The sequence below is a fragment of the Chelonia mydas genome, chromosome 2, assembly GCF_015237465.2.
Source record: "Chelonia mydas isolate rCheMyd1 chromosome 2, rCheMyd1.pri.v2, whole genome shotgun sequence".
In the NCBI taxonomy this organism is placed as follows: domain Eukaryota; kingdom Metazoa; phylum Chordata; order Testudines; family Cheloniidae; genus Chelonia; species Chelonia mydas.
Genome location: NC_057850.1, coordinates 85,182,560 through 85,200,496, shown reverse-complemented (window position 1 = coordinate 85,200,496; position 17,937 = coordinate 85,182,560). Strand labels below are relative to the sequence as shown.

Below are 17,937 nucleotides of genomic sequence, written 5' to 3'. Positions count from 1 at the left end.
TTCGATGTAGATGTCCCTGGACCATCGCATGGCGTCCCAGACCATAAGGCGCCCCATTGAGCCGTGCCTAGTGCTACACTATTTCACCCTCTCAGGAGCTCGGAAACCTTTCCGCACATGGAACTTACACCCCGCCCCCCAACTCAGCGTCTCTTGCTACCACAGCTACTGGTGGAGCAAACCAAAGAGAGGGGGGGTTCCAGGCGCAGTATTAGCTCGGAGAATCAATTCCGAAGCAACGCTCGATCGGAGCCTCACTCCCACGAGGCTTTGGAGTTTGGGTGCAAGGAACGTGCCCCTTTTACAGCCACCAGCGCTGGCCCGCTCCCTCCCTTGAAGCCCAGGGCTCTGCAGTAGCCTCCCCTCTCGGGGAGGTTTGTGCCACGCCCTCTCTCCGTGCCTGGCTATGGAAGGCTCACTCGCTGTGCAGAGTGAGGGGGAGATAAGAAAGGCTGGCAAGGGAAGGGGAGAGGTGGGTTTTCCTGGAGCGGGAGGGAAAAGCGTAAAAGAAGCATTTGCTCCCCAGGGCAAACACAGCCGCCTGAGCTACCGCTGCTGCTGCATGAGCCGGGGGGAGATGCCCTGCTGCTCCTGCCGATGGCTGCTGCTGGCGTCTCTGCTGTGGGCGGCAGGGGAGTGCCAGCTTCGAGGTGAGAGCCCGGCACCCCCAGCCTGGAGATCAGAGCGCAGACGGGGGCGGGGGGGTTGGCGGAAGCCGCTGAAGGGAACTTGTTGCATGCGGGGGCTGTTTGCGCTGGCTTTGGCCGGGCCACGCTTCCGCGGTGGCTGCGCCCCCGGCTTTCTGGGGGACGGGACGGGCTCGGAATTGGTTTCTTGAATACTGTTCTGCAGCTCTGCTTCCAATATACCGAAAATCGGAAGCTACCCCGGCCCCTAGGGGGGTTGGCCTCGGTGGGGGACGGAGCAATAAGGCTCCCCGCCAGGGTTTAGCGTGATCAGCTCCGGACTAAAATGCAACTTGCCCTTGACTACACCCGCATTGTGAAATGTATCGGACTCGCACTTCGGAGCACACGGTGTTCGGCCTCGCCTAGAGTCCGACAGACCCGAAATGGGGGGCCTGAAGAAGAGCATGTTTCAGTGTCTCTTGTTTTCTCCTTCAGTCCTTGATCTCTCTCCCTCCCCATTCCCGTGAGCTTTGTCCTCTTCGCCCTTTTTTCCCATCGCCCCATCTCTCCCCAGCCTCTGTAAATCACAACCCCCGCCCCGGTAGCTCTTTTATCTCCTCATCTGCTGGCACTGGGGGTGGGGGCTGCCCGGCTTCGCTGCTGCCGTGGCAAAGGGGCCGCCCCGCGGCTTTGCAGCACTAAGGGGCTCTTTGAAGTGAGGCGCGATCCCAGGGCAAGGCGCCCTCCCCCGCCGCCGGGGCGACTCGCCCCCTCTCGGGACGGGCCATCGCGGGTTCCCGGAGCACTTTTTAAACTTCTGTTGGAAACCCCGGCTGCTGCCCCATCCCCCTCGGAGCAGTGACACGCGGGCTGGGCGCTGGGAATGAATGGGGCGGACACTCTCTCCGTAAAGCCCGCTTTGCATTGTCTCCTAGCAAAGGCAGCCAGCCAGAACCAGGCTCCTCTCTCTCCCTGCCCCCCACTCGGCTGCTTGGGGCTCCGGGGGCTATTGTGAGCCTGCCTAGCCCGTCTTCCTCCCCCAGCCCCTGGGGGCCGCCTTTTCCCCTCCTCCAGCTCCGCCGGCTGGAAAGGGGACGGGGCAGCCGGCTCTGGGCTGCCGGTGAATCAGCCCGTGTCCCCTGGAAAGGATGGGCTTTAGCAAAGTCAGAGGCTCGGCTAGGCATTGCTATTGCCGAGGGGAAGCGTTTAGGGGACCAAGCCGGTATACCAGGGTGGCTTTGCGATTATTAATTTATCATTACCTTTATAAGGAGCCTATCGTGGTATCTGGGAAACTACACACCGTTTAGATGAGGACACAAATACTTATGTGCCGCTGCTGCTGACTGGCTGGGTGCAGAGATTAACTACAGTGCTTTACTCCCCCGGGGTCTGAATTCCTTATCATTTTAGGCGTAATATTTGCCACCCCTAATAGTCCCCCTCCCCCCTTGAGCATCACTGCAGTCGATGTTTGACAGATAAGATGCGGTCCCTGCCCCCAGGTACTCTTATTTGGAGGAAGAGGGTCCGGCACAAAGATTTTCTCACTTTTCCTGGTGTAAATCAGAAGTAACTAACTCCATGTATAAGGGGAGCTGAGCTCATAAGAGGAGGTCAAATATTAGCTGGCAGTGAAATAAGCTAGTGCTGGTCAATTTCAAAAATGGCTTTTGCAAGGATTCTTTAAAAAGCATTTTAATAGTGAATAACTCTGCCCAGAGTTGTAGTAGGTCTGGTTGCTTGTGGCATTTCCTTCTGCTACTTTTGAAGTGTTGCTTGGCAGGTCATGCCAGGAGGCTGCTGCCTGGTCTAGGTCCCATCCCAGAGGGAAGTAAGGCCTATAGACTGTTTGCTTGCTTTGCCCTTCCCAGGAGTTGCAGTCTGCTTACTGCTTTGCCCAGCCCAGGGGGCCAATTCCCCAAGTGCAACTGTCTGCCCCAGCCAGGAGGTTGCAGGGCTCTAGACTATTTGCTTGCTTTGCCCTTCCCTGTTAGTGGTTGGAATCACTGCCTTTATGAAGGATACATGCTGCTTTAGATCAATATTAAAGACATTTTTTTAACATCTGGAGATCAATCTAGTCCCCAGTCCCAGTTTCCATCTCTTGATTAGACACTGGGCACCTTAATAGGAGAAAACTTAGCTGGAATAGTCTCTGAATCTGTACCCTGTCCCCTCACTGAGGAAAGTGACCAAAGGATCTTCCTATTCCTGATTCTCTTACCATGCTCTCACCTCAGCCAGCCTTTGGCCTACCCCAAACTCATTTTGCCTTTTGTTGAGCTGGGAGAACATGGATCCCTCTCCATGATCTGTATTAGTTTTAACCCCCACACCCACCATCCCTTTACACATCAGAACTGCACTGGTTTTGCTGGCAGGGATCCTACAAATTCATGGTGGAAAGGGCCGTTGTTCCCTAGTGACTAATGTTAAATGCTTTGGTAGTCCATGGGAGCAGGGTTTATTTACATAAACTAGACAATTGCTATATGAAGAATGAGGACTGAAGTCTTTTACACATGTAAATTGGAGTAATTATTCAGCATTATACTCTTAAGCTTACTGGAGTCATCTGTTAGAAGTCTTTGTTTTTCTAATAACTTTCTCATACTCTTTCTTTAGGTCTAAGCTCAACATTGAAGATTTTTTTCCCCTTTAGAAAGTTAGAGAGAAAGTTACAGAGCCACTATTATTTCTCGAGTTCTGGGGACTGTTTTGGAATGGTGTTAGTTATAGACCAGAAACTCTCATTTGGGGCTTGATCCAGCTCCCAGTGAAATGAACGGCAAAACTCTGATTGATTTTAGTGGTCATAATTAAGTCTCTACTGAAGAAATTAATTAGAAATGCTGGCTACATGCTGGATATATGTAGGACTTAATTTTCCTAAATGAAATCAGTAAGCTGAAGTATGGCATTCAAGATAGACATATGTTGGCGTCTGGAAGTTTACACATTGCAAATGTGTTTATTACCATGATTGTACATTCAAAACTTCTATTGCCTGAGTAAGGCATGCAGGATTGAGACCAAATATATGTTGTCAAATTCTGAATCCATGTATATGTGAGAGCATTGAGTAAATTTACCTGTACTTCTTTAGATGACTAGTCTATTTAAAAACAAACAAACCAATACAAGGCAAGGCAAAATCTATAGCTATGTTATGGACATTTAGGTAGAATATGTAAGTGCATATTCATCAGGACATTTAAAATGTCAAAGTCTTTCAGTATTAACTGCCATTTAAAGTATATTAGCATATAGTTTTAACAGCATAAACAGTAATAAAAAATACTACACTTTTACAAGAGGGCAAGTAACTGTGAACGTGGAAACCCTAAGTTTCACACACACAAATTCTCAAGGGTCAGATTGCAAAAACTGCTGTAAATTAATGCAACGGGTATATTATTAATATTTCAAATAATGTTTTACACAGTAATCTGAAGACTTGCTGACGAAATGTATCTTGACTTTATATTGGAGATTACATATTCCATCAAATTTGATTGTAGCTAAACCTCATCTTGTCAGTTTTATTTAGTGGTTACTGTACTCTTTTCTTTCTTTCGCTTGGTTGTTTCTGTGTTTCTTTTTCAAAGATTGGGTCAGAAAATCATTCTTTCCATTAGCTTACAGATTTCTTTGCATGTTGATGTGGATGATACCATTAAAGTGGTGAATATCAGAACCCATCTGGTGGATAATGGTCTTACAAAAGTTTAACATTCCATTATTTATCTCATGATACTAATCCAAAAAAAATGCAAGGAATGTTATGGCAATACAAATGATTGTATTACTTTTGGAGAAAGTAAAAACAGCTGAAGTTCAGAATATCTATACTTTTTAATATCAAGGGAATCTTAAAACGTGGTTTGTTGCACTGCTGGAAAGGTTTGAAAGACTAGACCACAGTTGGTGCTGAGATCACAAAACAAAAATTATCTTAGAATGCCCATGAAAATACCATTGATAAAATTATCTCTTCAGCATTTCCTGCTTTTCAGTACATGTCTGCATATTTTCTGACAGCAAATCAGGAAACTATAGAATACAATAGTTGTGTTGGTTTGTCAGAAGATTCTATTGTCTCCTGTGTGAAAAAGCAACATGGTAAAGAAAATTCTGTGGTCTAGTCTTTCAATCAGTAATCTAAACACTGTTATGTGTAAATTTGAAAGGTTTCTTCCATATAAGATGGATATTTTACATACACATTAAATTTATTAGGTATTTTGATAGCATATCTATCCTAATTTTTCCTCTTGGTTATTGAATGGCAAACACTGATTACAGAGACAAGGTGGGTGAGGCAATATCTTTTATTAGACCAACTGCTGTTGGTGAGAGAGATAAGGTTTCAAGCTCTTACCAACAGAAGTTGGTCCAATATAGTATGTTACCTCACCCACCTTGTCTCTCTAATATCCTGGGATCAACATTGCTACAACAACACTGCATACAAACATTGATTAGGTAATTAATGGACCTAATTCTTGTTATTGAATTGGATTTCCCACTACTTGTCAAACTGTTGTAGTGTTACTTCTGTCAATTCAACACCCAATCTCTCAATAAAGAAAGCAGCTTTTTTATAGGCAGGTAGCAGTGGTGACTTCCAAAGTGATTACATTGTAGATTGCAGCTTTATTCAGCTGCATGTCAGTGGGTCATACCTCAACTCATTTTTATGAGTCAGAGTGTGTTGCAGTAACCTTGCTGTCCATGGACCTGGGAATTTGGAATCAGTAATTTAGGCCTTTTCTCCATTCACAAACATCTGTGCCAAATGAGGGAAGTCTCTATATGCTATCTAGCACACGCTCATAGGCACATACTCTTCCTTGTGCATAACTACATGCTAGTCAAATGCATGTTTTATATGATGACAGGGTCACTTTCAGACCTTCACAAAATTGTGAATTTTATGTTTTAATTTGGAATTAATTGAAACCAACTTTTGTAACACTTTCAAAAAAGTCAATTTGAACTTTCAAGATGTGCTGGACAATATGTCCCTAAATATTGCATGGTGCAGAATGAAAAAGCATGTCATAAGAATTTAGGAATTGCTATACTGGATCAAACTAGTAATCCTTCTAATCTTGTATTTTGTTTCCAGCAGTGGTAAGTACCGGATGTTTCATAAGCAGGTATAAGAAACCTTGTGTTATGTGATGATGGACTCCTAGGGAAAGTTTCTTTCTGAATGCCAATAGTTGGGTTATGCTCTCCAACAGGAGAAATTATATCTCTTCCAATGCTCTTGTTTATTTTTTAACATTTATTATTGTAACTCTAGATATGGTAATTCTGGTTATGCTTTTATCCATATAAATATCATATACTTTTAAAAATCCTGTTAAGATAATATTAAAAGAAGCTGTAAATCCCTTGACATCTGGAAAAGAAACTGAGTGCTCTGTTTCAATCTGTACGGGAAACTCAGAAAGGCAGTAGTGCAAGCAAACTGCAATTAGGAACAGTGAAATGATGAGCTAAAAAGGTGTGATAAGTCAGGGACAGAATGACAGGTTTCAGAGTAGCAGCCCTGTTAGTCTGTATTCGCAAAAAGAAAAGGAGTACTTGTGGCACCTTAGAGACTAACCAATTTATTTGAGTTAATCGATGTTCCATGATAAGACTGAAAACCCGTGTATCTTCTTACAATAAAAAACAGTTGGGCAGAAGTATCTGATGTACAGCAGTCTACAATGCGCAGTGCCCCTCATTATCACTGGTCTCGGAGCGTCAAGTACAAACCGGGACCCTCTACCACTGTGTGTGTGTGCGTGCGTGCATCTGTGAGAATGAGGGCCACAACAGCAACCTCAAGTTCTGGTGTTAAGGGCTGTGCTCTTTCTTTTACAGAAAATGGGCAGGTAAGGCCTTTGTATAGTGAGCTTTTTAGTCGTGCATACTACACAAGTCCCACTTTAATCTGCCTACCTATCAGGTAGTCTGATATAGTGCTGCTTCACTGTACTGTACATCCCTTAGGAATGTTGCCTCCATGTGTGCAATAAAAATATATGGCCCACAGACTGATATTAAGCAGCATTCTAATATTTTGGAATGAAAAAGAGCACTGGTATGTAAATCTCAATTAACTGCCAATTTTTATCACTCAGATGTTCAGTTTAGGGAGGAAAAGAATCAGGAGATACTTCAGCTATCCATGGTGACTGAAATAGAACAAGATACATTCCTGGATGAGAAACTTTCTAAAATAGAACATTAAATGCCAGCCCTAATCAGTGTATCCTTAAATGTCAAATTTTGCTCATATTATTTCTTTTACATTTTCCTTCTATTTTATTTTAAAAGAAAGCCAAAGCTAAAGAGCAACATGGTCTTTGTTCTACCCACAGAGTACAAAGGTATGTGAAGGAGAAAAATCTTGTGAATGCATTCTAAGTAGGCTGAAGATTAAGATAAAAACCCACTTGTCTGCCATAAATATTTTTTTTCATGCCCTAAAGGCTGAAAAGTGTATCTCCTGTAAATTATCAGCATATCTTGATTAGTTGTTGGTATTTACAGCACTTTCACACAAAGCAAGGATCTTCAGACAGAGCCTGTCTCCTTTTTTCTATGTCTTTGTTTATAAAGGGATAAAAGGCTGAGTCATTCCATGCTGAGATGGCCTTCCTGATGGGACAAAGAACTATAGTATCTATAGAAAGAAAAGGAGTACTTGTGGCACCTTAGAGACTAACAAATTTATTTGAGCATGAGCTTTCGTGAGCTACAGCTCACTTCATCGGAATGCATCCGATGAAGTGAGCTGTAGCTCACGAAAGCTTATGCTCAAATAAATTTATTAGTCTCTAAGGTGCCACAAGTACTCCTTTTCTTTCTGCGAATACAAACTAACATGGCTGCTACTCTGAAACCTGTCATTACGTATACTATCTATGTTAGAGAGAAGCTCTGCAAAATGAGAGAGCTTAGTTCTTCTTTGATTTAGAAGAGTTTTCATTAGTTTATAGTAACCTGTAGCACAGTTGCGTGAATACTCTCAAACTATGTGTGTTTGAGGTCCATTAGTGATCACCTTACATCTTACTTTAGTGGCTCATGCGGCGCCTCATGATCTCGGACACCATCTGATGGTCCAGGGACATCTACATCGAACACATCCCCGGCCACCGACAGTACCAGGAGGTGTGAGCTGGTACGATATCGTGCATCAACTATGGGAAAGGGACTGAGAGACTTTTTCCATTGGACCATATGAACTGGAACCATAAACTCACTGAACGTTAAATCCCACCAAATGAGGGTAAATCCATCCTCATCATCGTATCCACTCATTATACTCCACACCTGAACATAGCCATTATATGAACAACATACCCCAATATCTCCATGTCTGTACTTTGACCCGTTAAACTTTTACCCCCAATCAGGGAGATTGCAGATTATGTATTCCTTACGCCACCCGTTCCTAAACCGAATTTCGCACCCCTTGATAGTCTGTACCTTATTCCCTCATAACCAGAAACTTCTATGCTTAAACTCTGTACCGTTTTCTTTTTACTTCAACATCATCTTAATAAAATTACATCAGTAAGCAATTCTCTACTTTTGTGAGCTGCCCTAGAATGCTGATACATGCAGGTACCATAGAATGGGCACTGAATTATGGTCTTTTAATTTCCAGTTCTTTTTAATGGGACTATTTATGGGGTACTAGTTCATATTATAAAGAGCAGGCAGATCTGTCTTAGTGTATAATGACTAATGCTCCTGCTACAGTAATTACTTCTACTATTTCTTTTTAATTAAAGGTTGTATTGGTATGCTTTTGCAATAATGTTACTCTGTTGAGAAAAAAATATGGCATATTTCCACTGAAATCAAAGTTCATGATACATTATTGTCAGGCATTAAAAATAAGTATGAATGTAAAATTTTACAGGAATTAGATTTAGGAAATTAGAATTAGGAAATAAATTTATTTTATAGTTAAATTGATTACACTTAAAATTTTACATGAAAACCAGAAGCCATGTAGGAGCATAGCTATGTTGATATAATGCCATCAAAGCATAAGCCTTCAACCCCCCCTTTGCAAATGGGTAGATGCAGAAAATGTAGGGGCCAATCCCTCTATAAGATTTTTTTTTTCCCGTGAGGAGCCCCCAGTGTGTGGGCAGACCCCTATAATTTTTTTCCTGTTTGCCCCTGACAGGACAATGTGGGTAGGTCTCTCTGAGTCATGGTTTTTATCAAAGGAGAAGATGATCTGGTTTTTATAGTATTTCCTGTAAAACCCTGCTGGTTTAATCTCTGCTTGATTCGATGAGACTTTTCTATAAGTGCATGCACACTGACTCATTCTGTCTTTACCCACTTTCACTCCTGGCCTAAGCCTTCCAAGAGTGGCAAAAGCCTGTAAGACACCCACAGAGGACACCTACTGAGCTGAGGAAAAAGGAGCATGCCACAGAGTTGATATTTCTATTCCCCTTCTATGCTTCTCCCAACAGCCATGTTCCGTATTGGTTCTGCTACTTTCTTCTCAGACTCAGACTTTAAGGTCAGAAGGGACCATTATGATCGTTTAGTCTGACCTCCTGCACAACGCAGGCCACAGAATCTCACCCACCCACTCCTGTAACAAACCTCTAACCTATGTCTGAGCTATTGAAGTCCTCAAATTGTGGTTTAAAGACTTCACGGTGCAGAGAATCCTCCAGCAAGTGACCTATGCCCCATGCTGCAGAGGAAGGCAAAAAACCCCTTCCTCTGCCAATCTGTCCTGGAGGAAAATTCCTTCCTGACCCCCATATGGCGATCAGCTAAACCCTGAGCATGTGGGCAAGACTCACCAGCCAGACACCCAGGAAAGAATTGTCTGTAGTAACTCAGATCCCAACCCATTTAACATTCCATCATAGGCCATTGGGTATATCTACTGCTAATAGTGGAAGATCAATTAATTGCCAAAATTAGGCTATCCCATCATATCATCCCTTCCATAAAATTTATCAAGCTTAGTCTTGAAGCCAGATATTTCTTTTGCCCCCACTGCTTCCCTTGGAAGGATGTTCCAGAACTTCACTCCTCTGATGGTTAGAAACCTTCATCTAATTTCAAGTCTAAACTTCCTGATGGCCAGGTTATATCCATTTGTTCTTGTATCCACATTGGTACTGAGCTTAAATAATTCTTCTCCCTCCGTTGTATTTATCCCTCTGATATATTTATAGAGAGCAATCATATCTCTCCATAGCTTTCTTCTGGTTAGGCTAAACAAGCCAAGCTCTTTGAGTCTCCTTTCATAAGACAGGTTTTCGATTCCTTGGATCATCCTAGTAGCCCTTCTCTGAACCTGTTCCAGTCTGAATTCATCTTTCTTAAATATGGGAGACCAGAACTGCACACAATATTCCAGATGAGATCTCACCAGTGCCTTGTATAATGGTACTAACACCTCCTTATTGCTACTGGAAATACCTCGCCTGATGCATCTCAAGACCGCATTAGCTCTTTTCTCTGCAATATCACATTGGCGGCTCATAGTCATCCTGTGATCAACGAATACTGCGAGATCCTTCTCCTTCTCTGTTACTTCCAAGTGATGCGTCCCCAGTTTATAACAAAAATTCTTGTTATTAATCCCTAAATGCATGACCTTGCACTTTTCACTATTAAATTTCATCCTATTACTATTACTCCAGTTTACAAGGTCATCCAGATTTTCCTGTATGATATCCTGGTCCTTCTCTGTATTGGCAGTACCTCTTTGTGTCATCCGCAAACTTTATTAGCACATTCCCGCTTTTTGTGCCAAGGTCAGTAATAAAAAGATTGGTCCCAAAACTGATCCCTGAGGAACTCCACTAGTAACCTCCTTCCAGCCTGACAGTTCACCTTTCAGTGTGACCTGTTGTAGTCTCCCCTTTAACCAGTTCCTTATCCACCTTTCAATTTTCATATTGATCCCCATCTTTTCCAGTTTAGCTAATAATTCCCCATATGGAACCGTATCAAATGCCTTACTGAAATTGAGGTAAATTAGATCCATTGCATTTCCTTTGTCTAAAAAATCTGTTACCTTCTCAAAGAAGGAGATCAGGTTGGTTTGACATGATCTACCTTTTGTAAAGCCATGTTATATTTTGTCCCAATTACCATTGACCTCAATGTCCTTAACTACTTTCTCCTTCAACATTTTTTCCAAGATCTTGCATACTACAGATGTCAAACTAACAGGCCTGTAGTTACCCGGATCTCTTTTTTTCCCTTTCTTAAAAATAGGAACTATGTTAGCAGTTCTCCAGTCATTCGGTCCAACCCTTGAGTTTACAGATTCATTAACAATTTTTGCTAATGGGCTTGCAATTTCATGTGCCAATTCCTTTAATATTCTTGGATGAAAATTATCTGGGCCCCCCGATTTAGTCCCATTAAGCTGTTCAAGTTTGGCTTCTACTTTGGATGTGGTAATATATACCTCCATATCCTCCTTCCTATTTGTCATCCTACCATTATCCCTAAGCTCCTCGTTAGCCTCATTAAAGAGTGAGGCAAAGTGTTTGTTTAAATATTGGACCATTCCTAGGTTATCCTTAACATCCACTCCATCCTCAGTGTTTAGTGGTCCCACTTCTTCTTTCTTTGTTTTCTTCTTATTTATATGGCTATAGAACCTTTTACTATTGGTTTTAATTCCCTTTGCAAGGTCCAACTCCACATGGCTTTTGGCCTTTCTCACTTTATCCCTACAAGTTCTGACCTCAATAAAATAGCTTTCCTTGCTAATCCCTCCCATCTTCCACACCTTGTAGGCTTTCTGCTTTTTCTTAATCACCTCTCTGAGATGCTTGCTCATCCAGTTTGGTCTACAACTCCTACCTATGAATTTTTCCCCCTTTCTTGGGATGCAGGCTTCTCATAGTTTCTGCAACTTTGACTTGAAGTAATTCCAGGCCTCCGCCTTTAGATCTGCAAGTTCTTCAGTCCAATCCACTTCCTGAACTAATTTCCTTAATTTATTAATGTTAGCTCTTTTGAAATCAAAAACCTTAGTCACAGATCTATTTTTGTTTATCCTTCCATTTAGTTTGAACTGAATTAACTCATGATCGCTCGAACCAAGCTTGTCCCCTACAACCATTTCTTCTATGAGGTCCTCACTACTCACCAAAACCAAATCTAAAATGGCATCCCCTCTTGTTGATTCAGCAGCTACTTGGTGAAGGGATCCATCAGTTATCGCATCCAGGAAAATCTGAGTCCTATTATTATTACTAGCACTTGCCCTCCAGTCTATATCAGGGAAGTTAAAGTCTCCCATGATCACACAATTCCCATTAGTATTTACTTCATTAAAAACATTAAAGAGGTCTCATATCCAGATCGGATCCCTGCGGTCTATAGCACACCCCAATCACTATCCCAGAGGAGGTTCTAGTAGCTTTCTTCCCCAATGTGATTTTTGCCCGGACAGACTCTGTCTTATCCATTCCATCACTTATTTCTTTACAGTCTACCTCATCATTGATATACAATGCTACTCCACCACCTTTGCCTTTATTTCTGTCTTTCCTAAACAGCACATGCCCTTCAATACCTGTAGTTCAGTCATGACTACTATTCCACCATGTTTCTGTTATCCCTATAATGTCTGGTTTCACTTTCTGCACCAGTAGCTCTAGTTCCTCCATTTTGTTACCTAGGCTCCTTGCATTAGTGTACAAACATCTTAATTTTTGCTGTTTGGCCTCACTCACATTCTTTAACCAATTAGGCACAGTCTGTTCTATTAGACTGGTATGTACACTGCCCTTCCTCCTTATGTCCATTCTGCTACCCACGGCTGTATCCTTTTTTACTTTGTTTTCTTCCCTCTCAATGTTAAAATCCGGCATGGAGATTACCTGGACATCTCCCAACCATCTCCCCCAGATTCCTAGTTTAAAGCTCTCTTGATCAGTTATGCCATCCTAGAAGTCTATTTCCCTCCTTACTCAGGTGAAGTCCATCCCAAGAGAACAGTCCTCTGTCCATGAATGCTTCCCAGTGGCCATACATCCCAGCCTGGCATAGTCTCCCTTGATACATTCCAGCGAGAATCTAGCCATATCATTTGTTCCCACATGAAGGACAATCAGTGGATTCTTTCCCGCTCCCGTTAGGATCCTCTTCAGCCTCAGGTCCACATCTTGTATCTTAGCACCTGGCAGACAGCACACCCTTCTGTTCTCTGGATCAGCTCTTGTTACAGGCCTGTTGTTCCTCTCAGCCTGTCATTCCTCTCAGGAGTCCCCAGTCACGTAGACATGCCTTTTCCTGGTGGTGGTGCTATTCTCCAGTCTATCTGCTGTTCCCTCTGGCTGCAAGTCCTCTCGATTCCAATTGTCCCTTGCAATCCTCTGCAACCCATCCCGTATCCTCCTGGGGCTCAAATTTGGTGTTATCTTCATTGACTCTTGCCCTGTTCCGATAGGACTAGCTGCTCTTCTCTTCTTCCTTGCCCTCTCACCTTCAGTGACCACCTCCTGTGCCCCTTCTTCATTTTCCAACTCCACAAACCTGTTCCTGAGTTCTGTTTCTCCTTCACTAGCCCGTCTTTTCCTCTGCCTGGTTCTCTTAGTCACATGCTTCCACTGTCCACTTTCCTCACCCAGCAGTCTCCCCTCAGAGTTCTTCGGTCCTGCTTCCATCTGCAAGTCTGAGCTTTTCCCTTCAGTCTCCTCATGTCTTTGCTCCATCATCCGCTCGAACCCCCTTCTAAACTCAACCAGAGTCTCCACCTGCATCTCCAATCTTCGGATCTTTTCTTCCATCACCTCTATCAGGCGGCACTTCATGCAGATGGAACTCTTTTCAGGAACCCCCTCCAGGATCATGTACATGCCTCAGCTTCTACATCCAGTCATCTTCATTGTGTCTTCCACTACTTGGGTCACTCCCACTGCTGCCTCTGTATTTGTCATCACCTTCTCACCTAAGTCCTGTTAGTAAATATCTTCTCCTCCAACAGGACTCCCACTCAAACTCCTCCGTTTACAGCTCTGTTTGCTGGCTCCTGTGCCGCTGCAGCTGTCTGTCTGTCATTCTGTCTTTACCCAGTTTCACTCCTGGCCTAAGCCTTCCAAGAGTGGCAAAAGCCTGTAAGATACCCACAGAGGACACCTACTGAGTTGAGGAAAAAGGAGCATGCCACAGAGTTGATATTTCTATTCCCCTTCTGTGCTTCCCCCAACAGCCATGTTCCATATTGGTTCTGCTACTTTCTTCTTGTGCAGACAGTGGGTAGAACTGAGTTTCTGCAGTGGTTTTATGAGCTTTAACATATTAAGATTTTTTTAATGGTTTATTAAACAGTAAAGATCCTTGTCAAGGACGTTCCCTGACCAATTTCCACTAAATTCAATTAAAGCTTTGTGTTTGAAGACAGTTTTACAAATATAAGATATATCATTTTGTTGAGCTCTTTCATTGTTCTGCGAGACCCAGCCCACCTTTTGATTCCCACATGAGAAGTCATCATAGTTAAGCAACTGCCTTCCTGAAATGAAGGCTTTATTTCCCCCTCAATTCTGTCTTTGTTTTTACTGTTAGCTGTAAGTGACCTTGGAGATAGACTCTAGAGGATGCAGAGAATGTGTGTCTATCATATTTGTTTAAGCTTTTCTTTGCTATCAGTCTGCAGTGATTTAGACTGGCTTGGTGGGAAGGAAAGGGGACGAGAAGAGAGAGTCTCCCGTGGTCAGTGTATCCAGTTAATAAATTGAAAAGGCCTAATCTCAGAGGTTGAATGAAATTGTCTTCATCTCAAAAAGGTTTGAGTGGCCTGTGGATTTTTTATTTTATATAGGGTACTAACTGTATCAGCACCTTTGTACTAATTTATAGTATTGTACTAATATATAGATCCCTTGGGTCCGATTCACCACTGCATTAACCTCCTTTTACTCCCTGTGCAACTACATTGCCTTATAACAGTGTAAAACTGGAGTAATTAAGAAATGAATTGAGCTTTTAGTCTTCATATATTGAAATTAGGTGTTCCCTGTATCCTACTTCTTTTCTCTAATGCTGAGAAAATGACAGTGATTTTAGGAATTGGGAGATATTCTGCATAAATTAGAAGCACACATTTAAAAATATACAGTGTTGGAGACTTACCAGTTGTTTCATCCAGTAGTTTCATTTTGTTTGAAGAAGTCTAGACAATATATTAATAAGTCTACTGTTATCCAGTGCTTCAGTAACTGACAGAATGGTGGCTACTAGAGAACAGATATAATGAAGTTTGCAAAGCACAAAGTGTGAAGTATTGCATATTTTTGTTCTTTTCTTAAAAGAAAAAAGTCCTATCAGACCTTACAATTCCTATTTTATTATTCACCTTAGAAGATGCAGCCCAATGACTTATACTGGAAATTTCACCAGTGCCAAAAGATATTTAAGAATAATTTCACTGTAGAGTTAATTCCATAAAGACTTTAAGGGGTCTGGTTTTTGAATTGTGATTGATCTGTATAACACAAGTCAGTCACTGGATGGAAAAAAATACAGATTTCCCGAAAAAGGAAAAATCTTGGGTGAAGAATGTTTCAATTTTTCCTAAGTATATTAGTTTGTTAATATGACACATTAGGAAAATATGAGTGACGTTTTAAAAATATAAAGACAGATGAAGAATAGTATAGAAGATCAGCATAATTCAAAAGAGCTTCCATACTTTAGGTTTGATCATTAACAAATTTTGTCGTTGGACTGTACAAGTAATAAACTTAATGGGCAAAATCCTGGCTCTCTGGGACAGGAATTCACCCAAGGAACATAAATGCAGATAAAATTAACATGAAAAGTTTTAATGTTCCCTTTATATTTATACTGTTGGAGATTTTAGTTTATTTACATTTATGAAAGCCTCCATGCAGAGTTCTGGGGGTTGTGCCACAGCTGAAAACATAATTCAACAGATCAAATAAACATTTTAAAAGACCTGTATGTAAATCAGCAGTTGGCCCTTTCATTTTTGTGATGGAATTGCCCAGGAGTCCAGCTCTTTCAGGAATAATTGGCATGGAGCTGTTTGATTTTAAGCTTTTCTGTACTAGTCAGTGGGCCTGATTATGAACTCATTTACACATTTACTTATTAAATCAGGACTTAATGTAATGACATTGGTACAAAGACAGAATTAGGCTCACTTCTGGTTTTATATGACTGTACTTTCATTGACTTCAGTAGAGTTACTACAGATTTGCACTAGTGTACATGTATCAAGACAAAAATTACTTGATCTGAGGTAGTTAGTGAGCATTAAACAACAGTAGTGGACCATTATTTGTGCTTCTTTACTGACATATACATTATGGCAGTCCAGTGGTGAAATTCTACCATTCTTGTTTCAGAGTAACAGCCGTGTTAGTCTGTATTCGCAAAAAGAAAAGGAGTACTTGTGGCACCTTAGAGACTAACCAATTTATTTGAGCATAAGCTTTCGTGAGCTACAGCTCACTTCATCGGATGCATACTAGTCAGTCAGGCCTTCATTGGATGCATGCACACATTGTAAGGAGAGTGATCACTTTACATAAGCTATTACCAGAAGGAGAGTGGGGTGGGGGGAGAGAAAACCTTTTGTAGTGATAAACACCCATTTTTTCATGATTTGTGTGTATAAAAACAAACATCTTCTGTATTTTCCACAGTATGCATCCGATGAAGTGAGCTGTAGCTCACGAAAGCTTATGCTCAAATAAATTGGTTAGTCTCTAAGGTGCCACAAGTACTCCTTTTCTTTTTACCATTCTTGCGTTAGCAGTTGGTTTGTGTGAAGTGTGAAGTATTTTGTTCATGGAAAAACTTACTAATATAAAAGATGGAAAAATAACATACTTTGCTATCTGGCTTTCTCTTGTTAACTCTCCTTATTTTAATATATAAGAAGCTGATATACCTAGTTTATCTCTTGTACCAGACTGTAACATTTAGAAATTAACTTGTTCTCCTCATAACTCTTATTGTCACTCACTTGTTTCTATTGTATTCTTTAGCTGTAAGTGTAATGCTATGTGGTGTTTTTTCTTTACTGTGAGTTGTGTGTGTGTGTGTGTGTGTGTGTGTATACACACGAGCGCACACACACACAGTATTCGTCTTTTAAAGACAAAATGTAATACATTTAATTGTACTGTATCCTAATGTCTCTAGTGATCATGCTATTTCTACTTAACGGGATTAGAAGAGCTAGATGAGGGAAGTTTAAAATGGAGGTTGTTTGAGTTGTGTTAGGATATACAGAAAACCTGGTTTAAATCAGAGTTGTGAAATCTATGCTGTTTAAAATTCTAGGATTCCATTCATTTGCCTAAGCTGATTGCAAACTGCCTAACATATTACCACTATCTGAAAATACTTTTCAAAGAACATTGAAGAGCCCAGAGTTTGATTTTTTTTAAATCAGTGTAACTCTGTTGACTTCAGGGGAGTTACTCTGGGTTTGCCAATCTGTAATTACTGAATAATTGTTCATATCTTCCTCCACCCCCACCCCACAAAATAAATAAATATAAACCACTAAGTCTATGATTCAGTAAAGTACTTAGGCACATACCTAGATTTAAGCATATGTAGGCTTGTGGACTTTAGTGGGACAATTTATGTGCTTAATTTAAAAAGTAAGAAATATTTTTTAAAATCACTTGAAATCTAATAAGCCTGTGCCTGTTAATGGGTTAGTGAAAATATCAGTATTCCATCATGCTTTGTGACAAAAAATGAAATATTTTTATCAAAAGTTATGAATTTGTTTTAAAATCTGTTAAGAATGTAAACTTTTAGAGCCATTAGAGTTTGACAAAGAACTGTTAGTCTCTTAGCCAAAAAATGCAAAAAATACTAATTCAAAAATCTGAGTAACGTGTAGGTGCTTGGAAATAAACACTCATGATTTTTATCAAGATTCATAAAAATCAAAATCTGAATCTTTTCAAGCCTAATCACAGTTTATCTTATTTGAAGTATGCTTATAGTGTGCCTGCCAATAGCCTACTGAATGAGTCTGTCACTGCCAAAGGCACATTTGGGTCAAATTAATCCCCGGTGACTTCAGAGTGATTACACCAGGGATGACTTTGGTCTCCTGTATATTGCATCAGAATTGTAATGAGGGAAAATGATTATTCTATGCAGTGTATTGTGCAGATTTCCTGTGATGTTTTCTAGAGGCACAACAGGCCATTCTCTAACCACTAGTGATTAGAAGGAGGTCTTGATGGGAGCAAATTGCCCTACATCTACATGCTGGGGGGTTTCTTGGGCT

At 41.4% G+C, this 17,937-nt stretch overlaps 1 protein-coding gene across 1 annotated transcript in view; it reads left to right on the top strand.

Moving 5' to 3' along the window:
- The first annotated feature begins 367 nt into the window (after positions 1 to 367).
- The window catches only part of LAMA1 (laminin subunit alpha 1), a 163,393-nt gene continuing 145,823 nt past the window's right edge, over positions 368 to 17,937 (top strand). Inside the window, exon 1 of the mRNA XM_007062321.3 lies at positions 368 to 650. Within this exon, the coding sequence (XP_007062383.3) occupies positions 407 to 650 (244 nt within the window). The 5' untranslated portion in view covers positions 368 to 406. The remainder of the gene's footprint in view (positions 651 to 17,937) is intronic.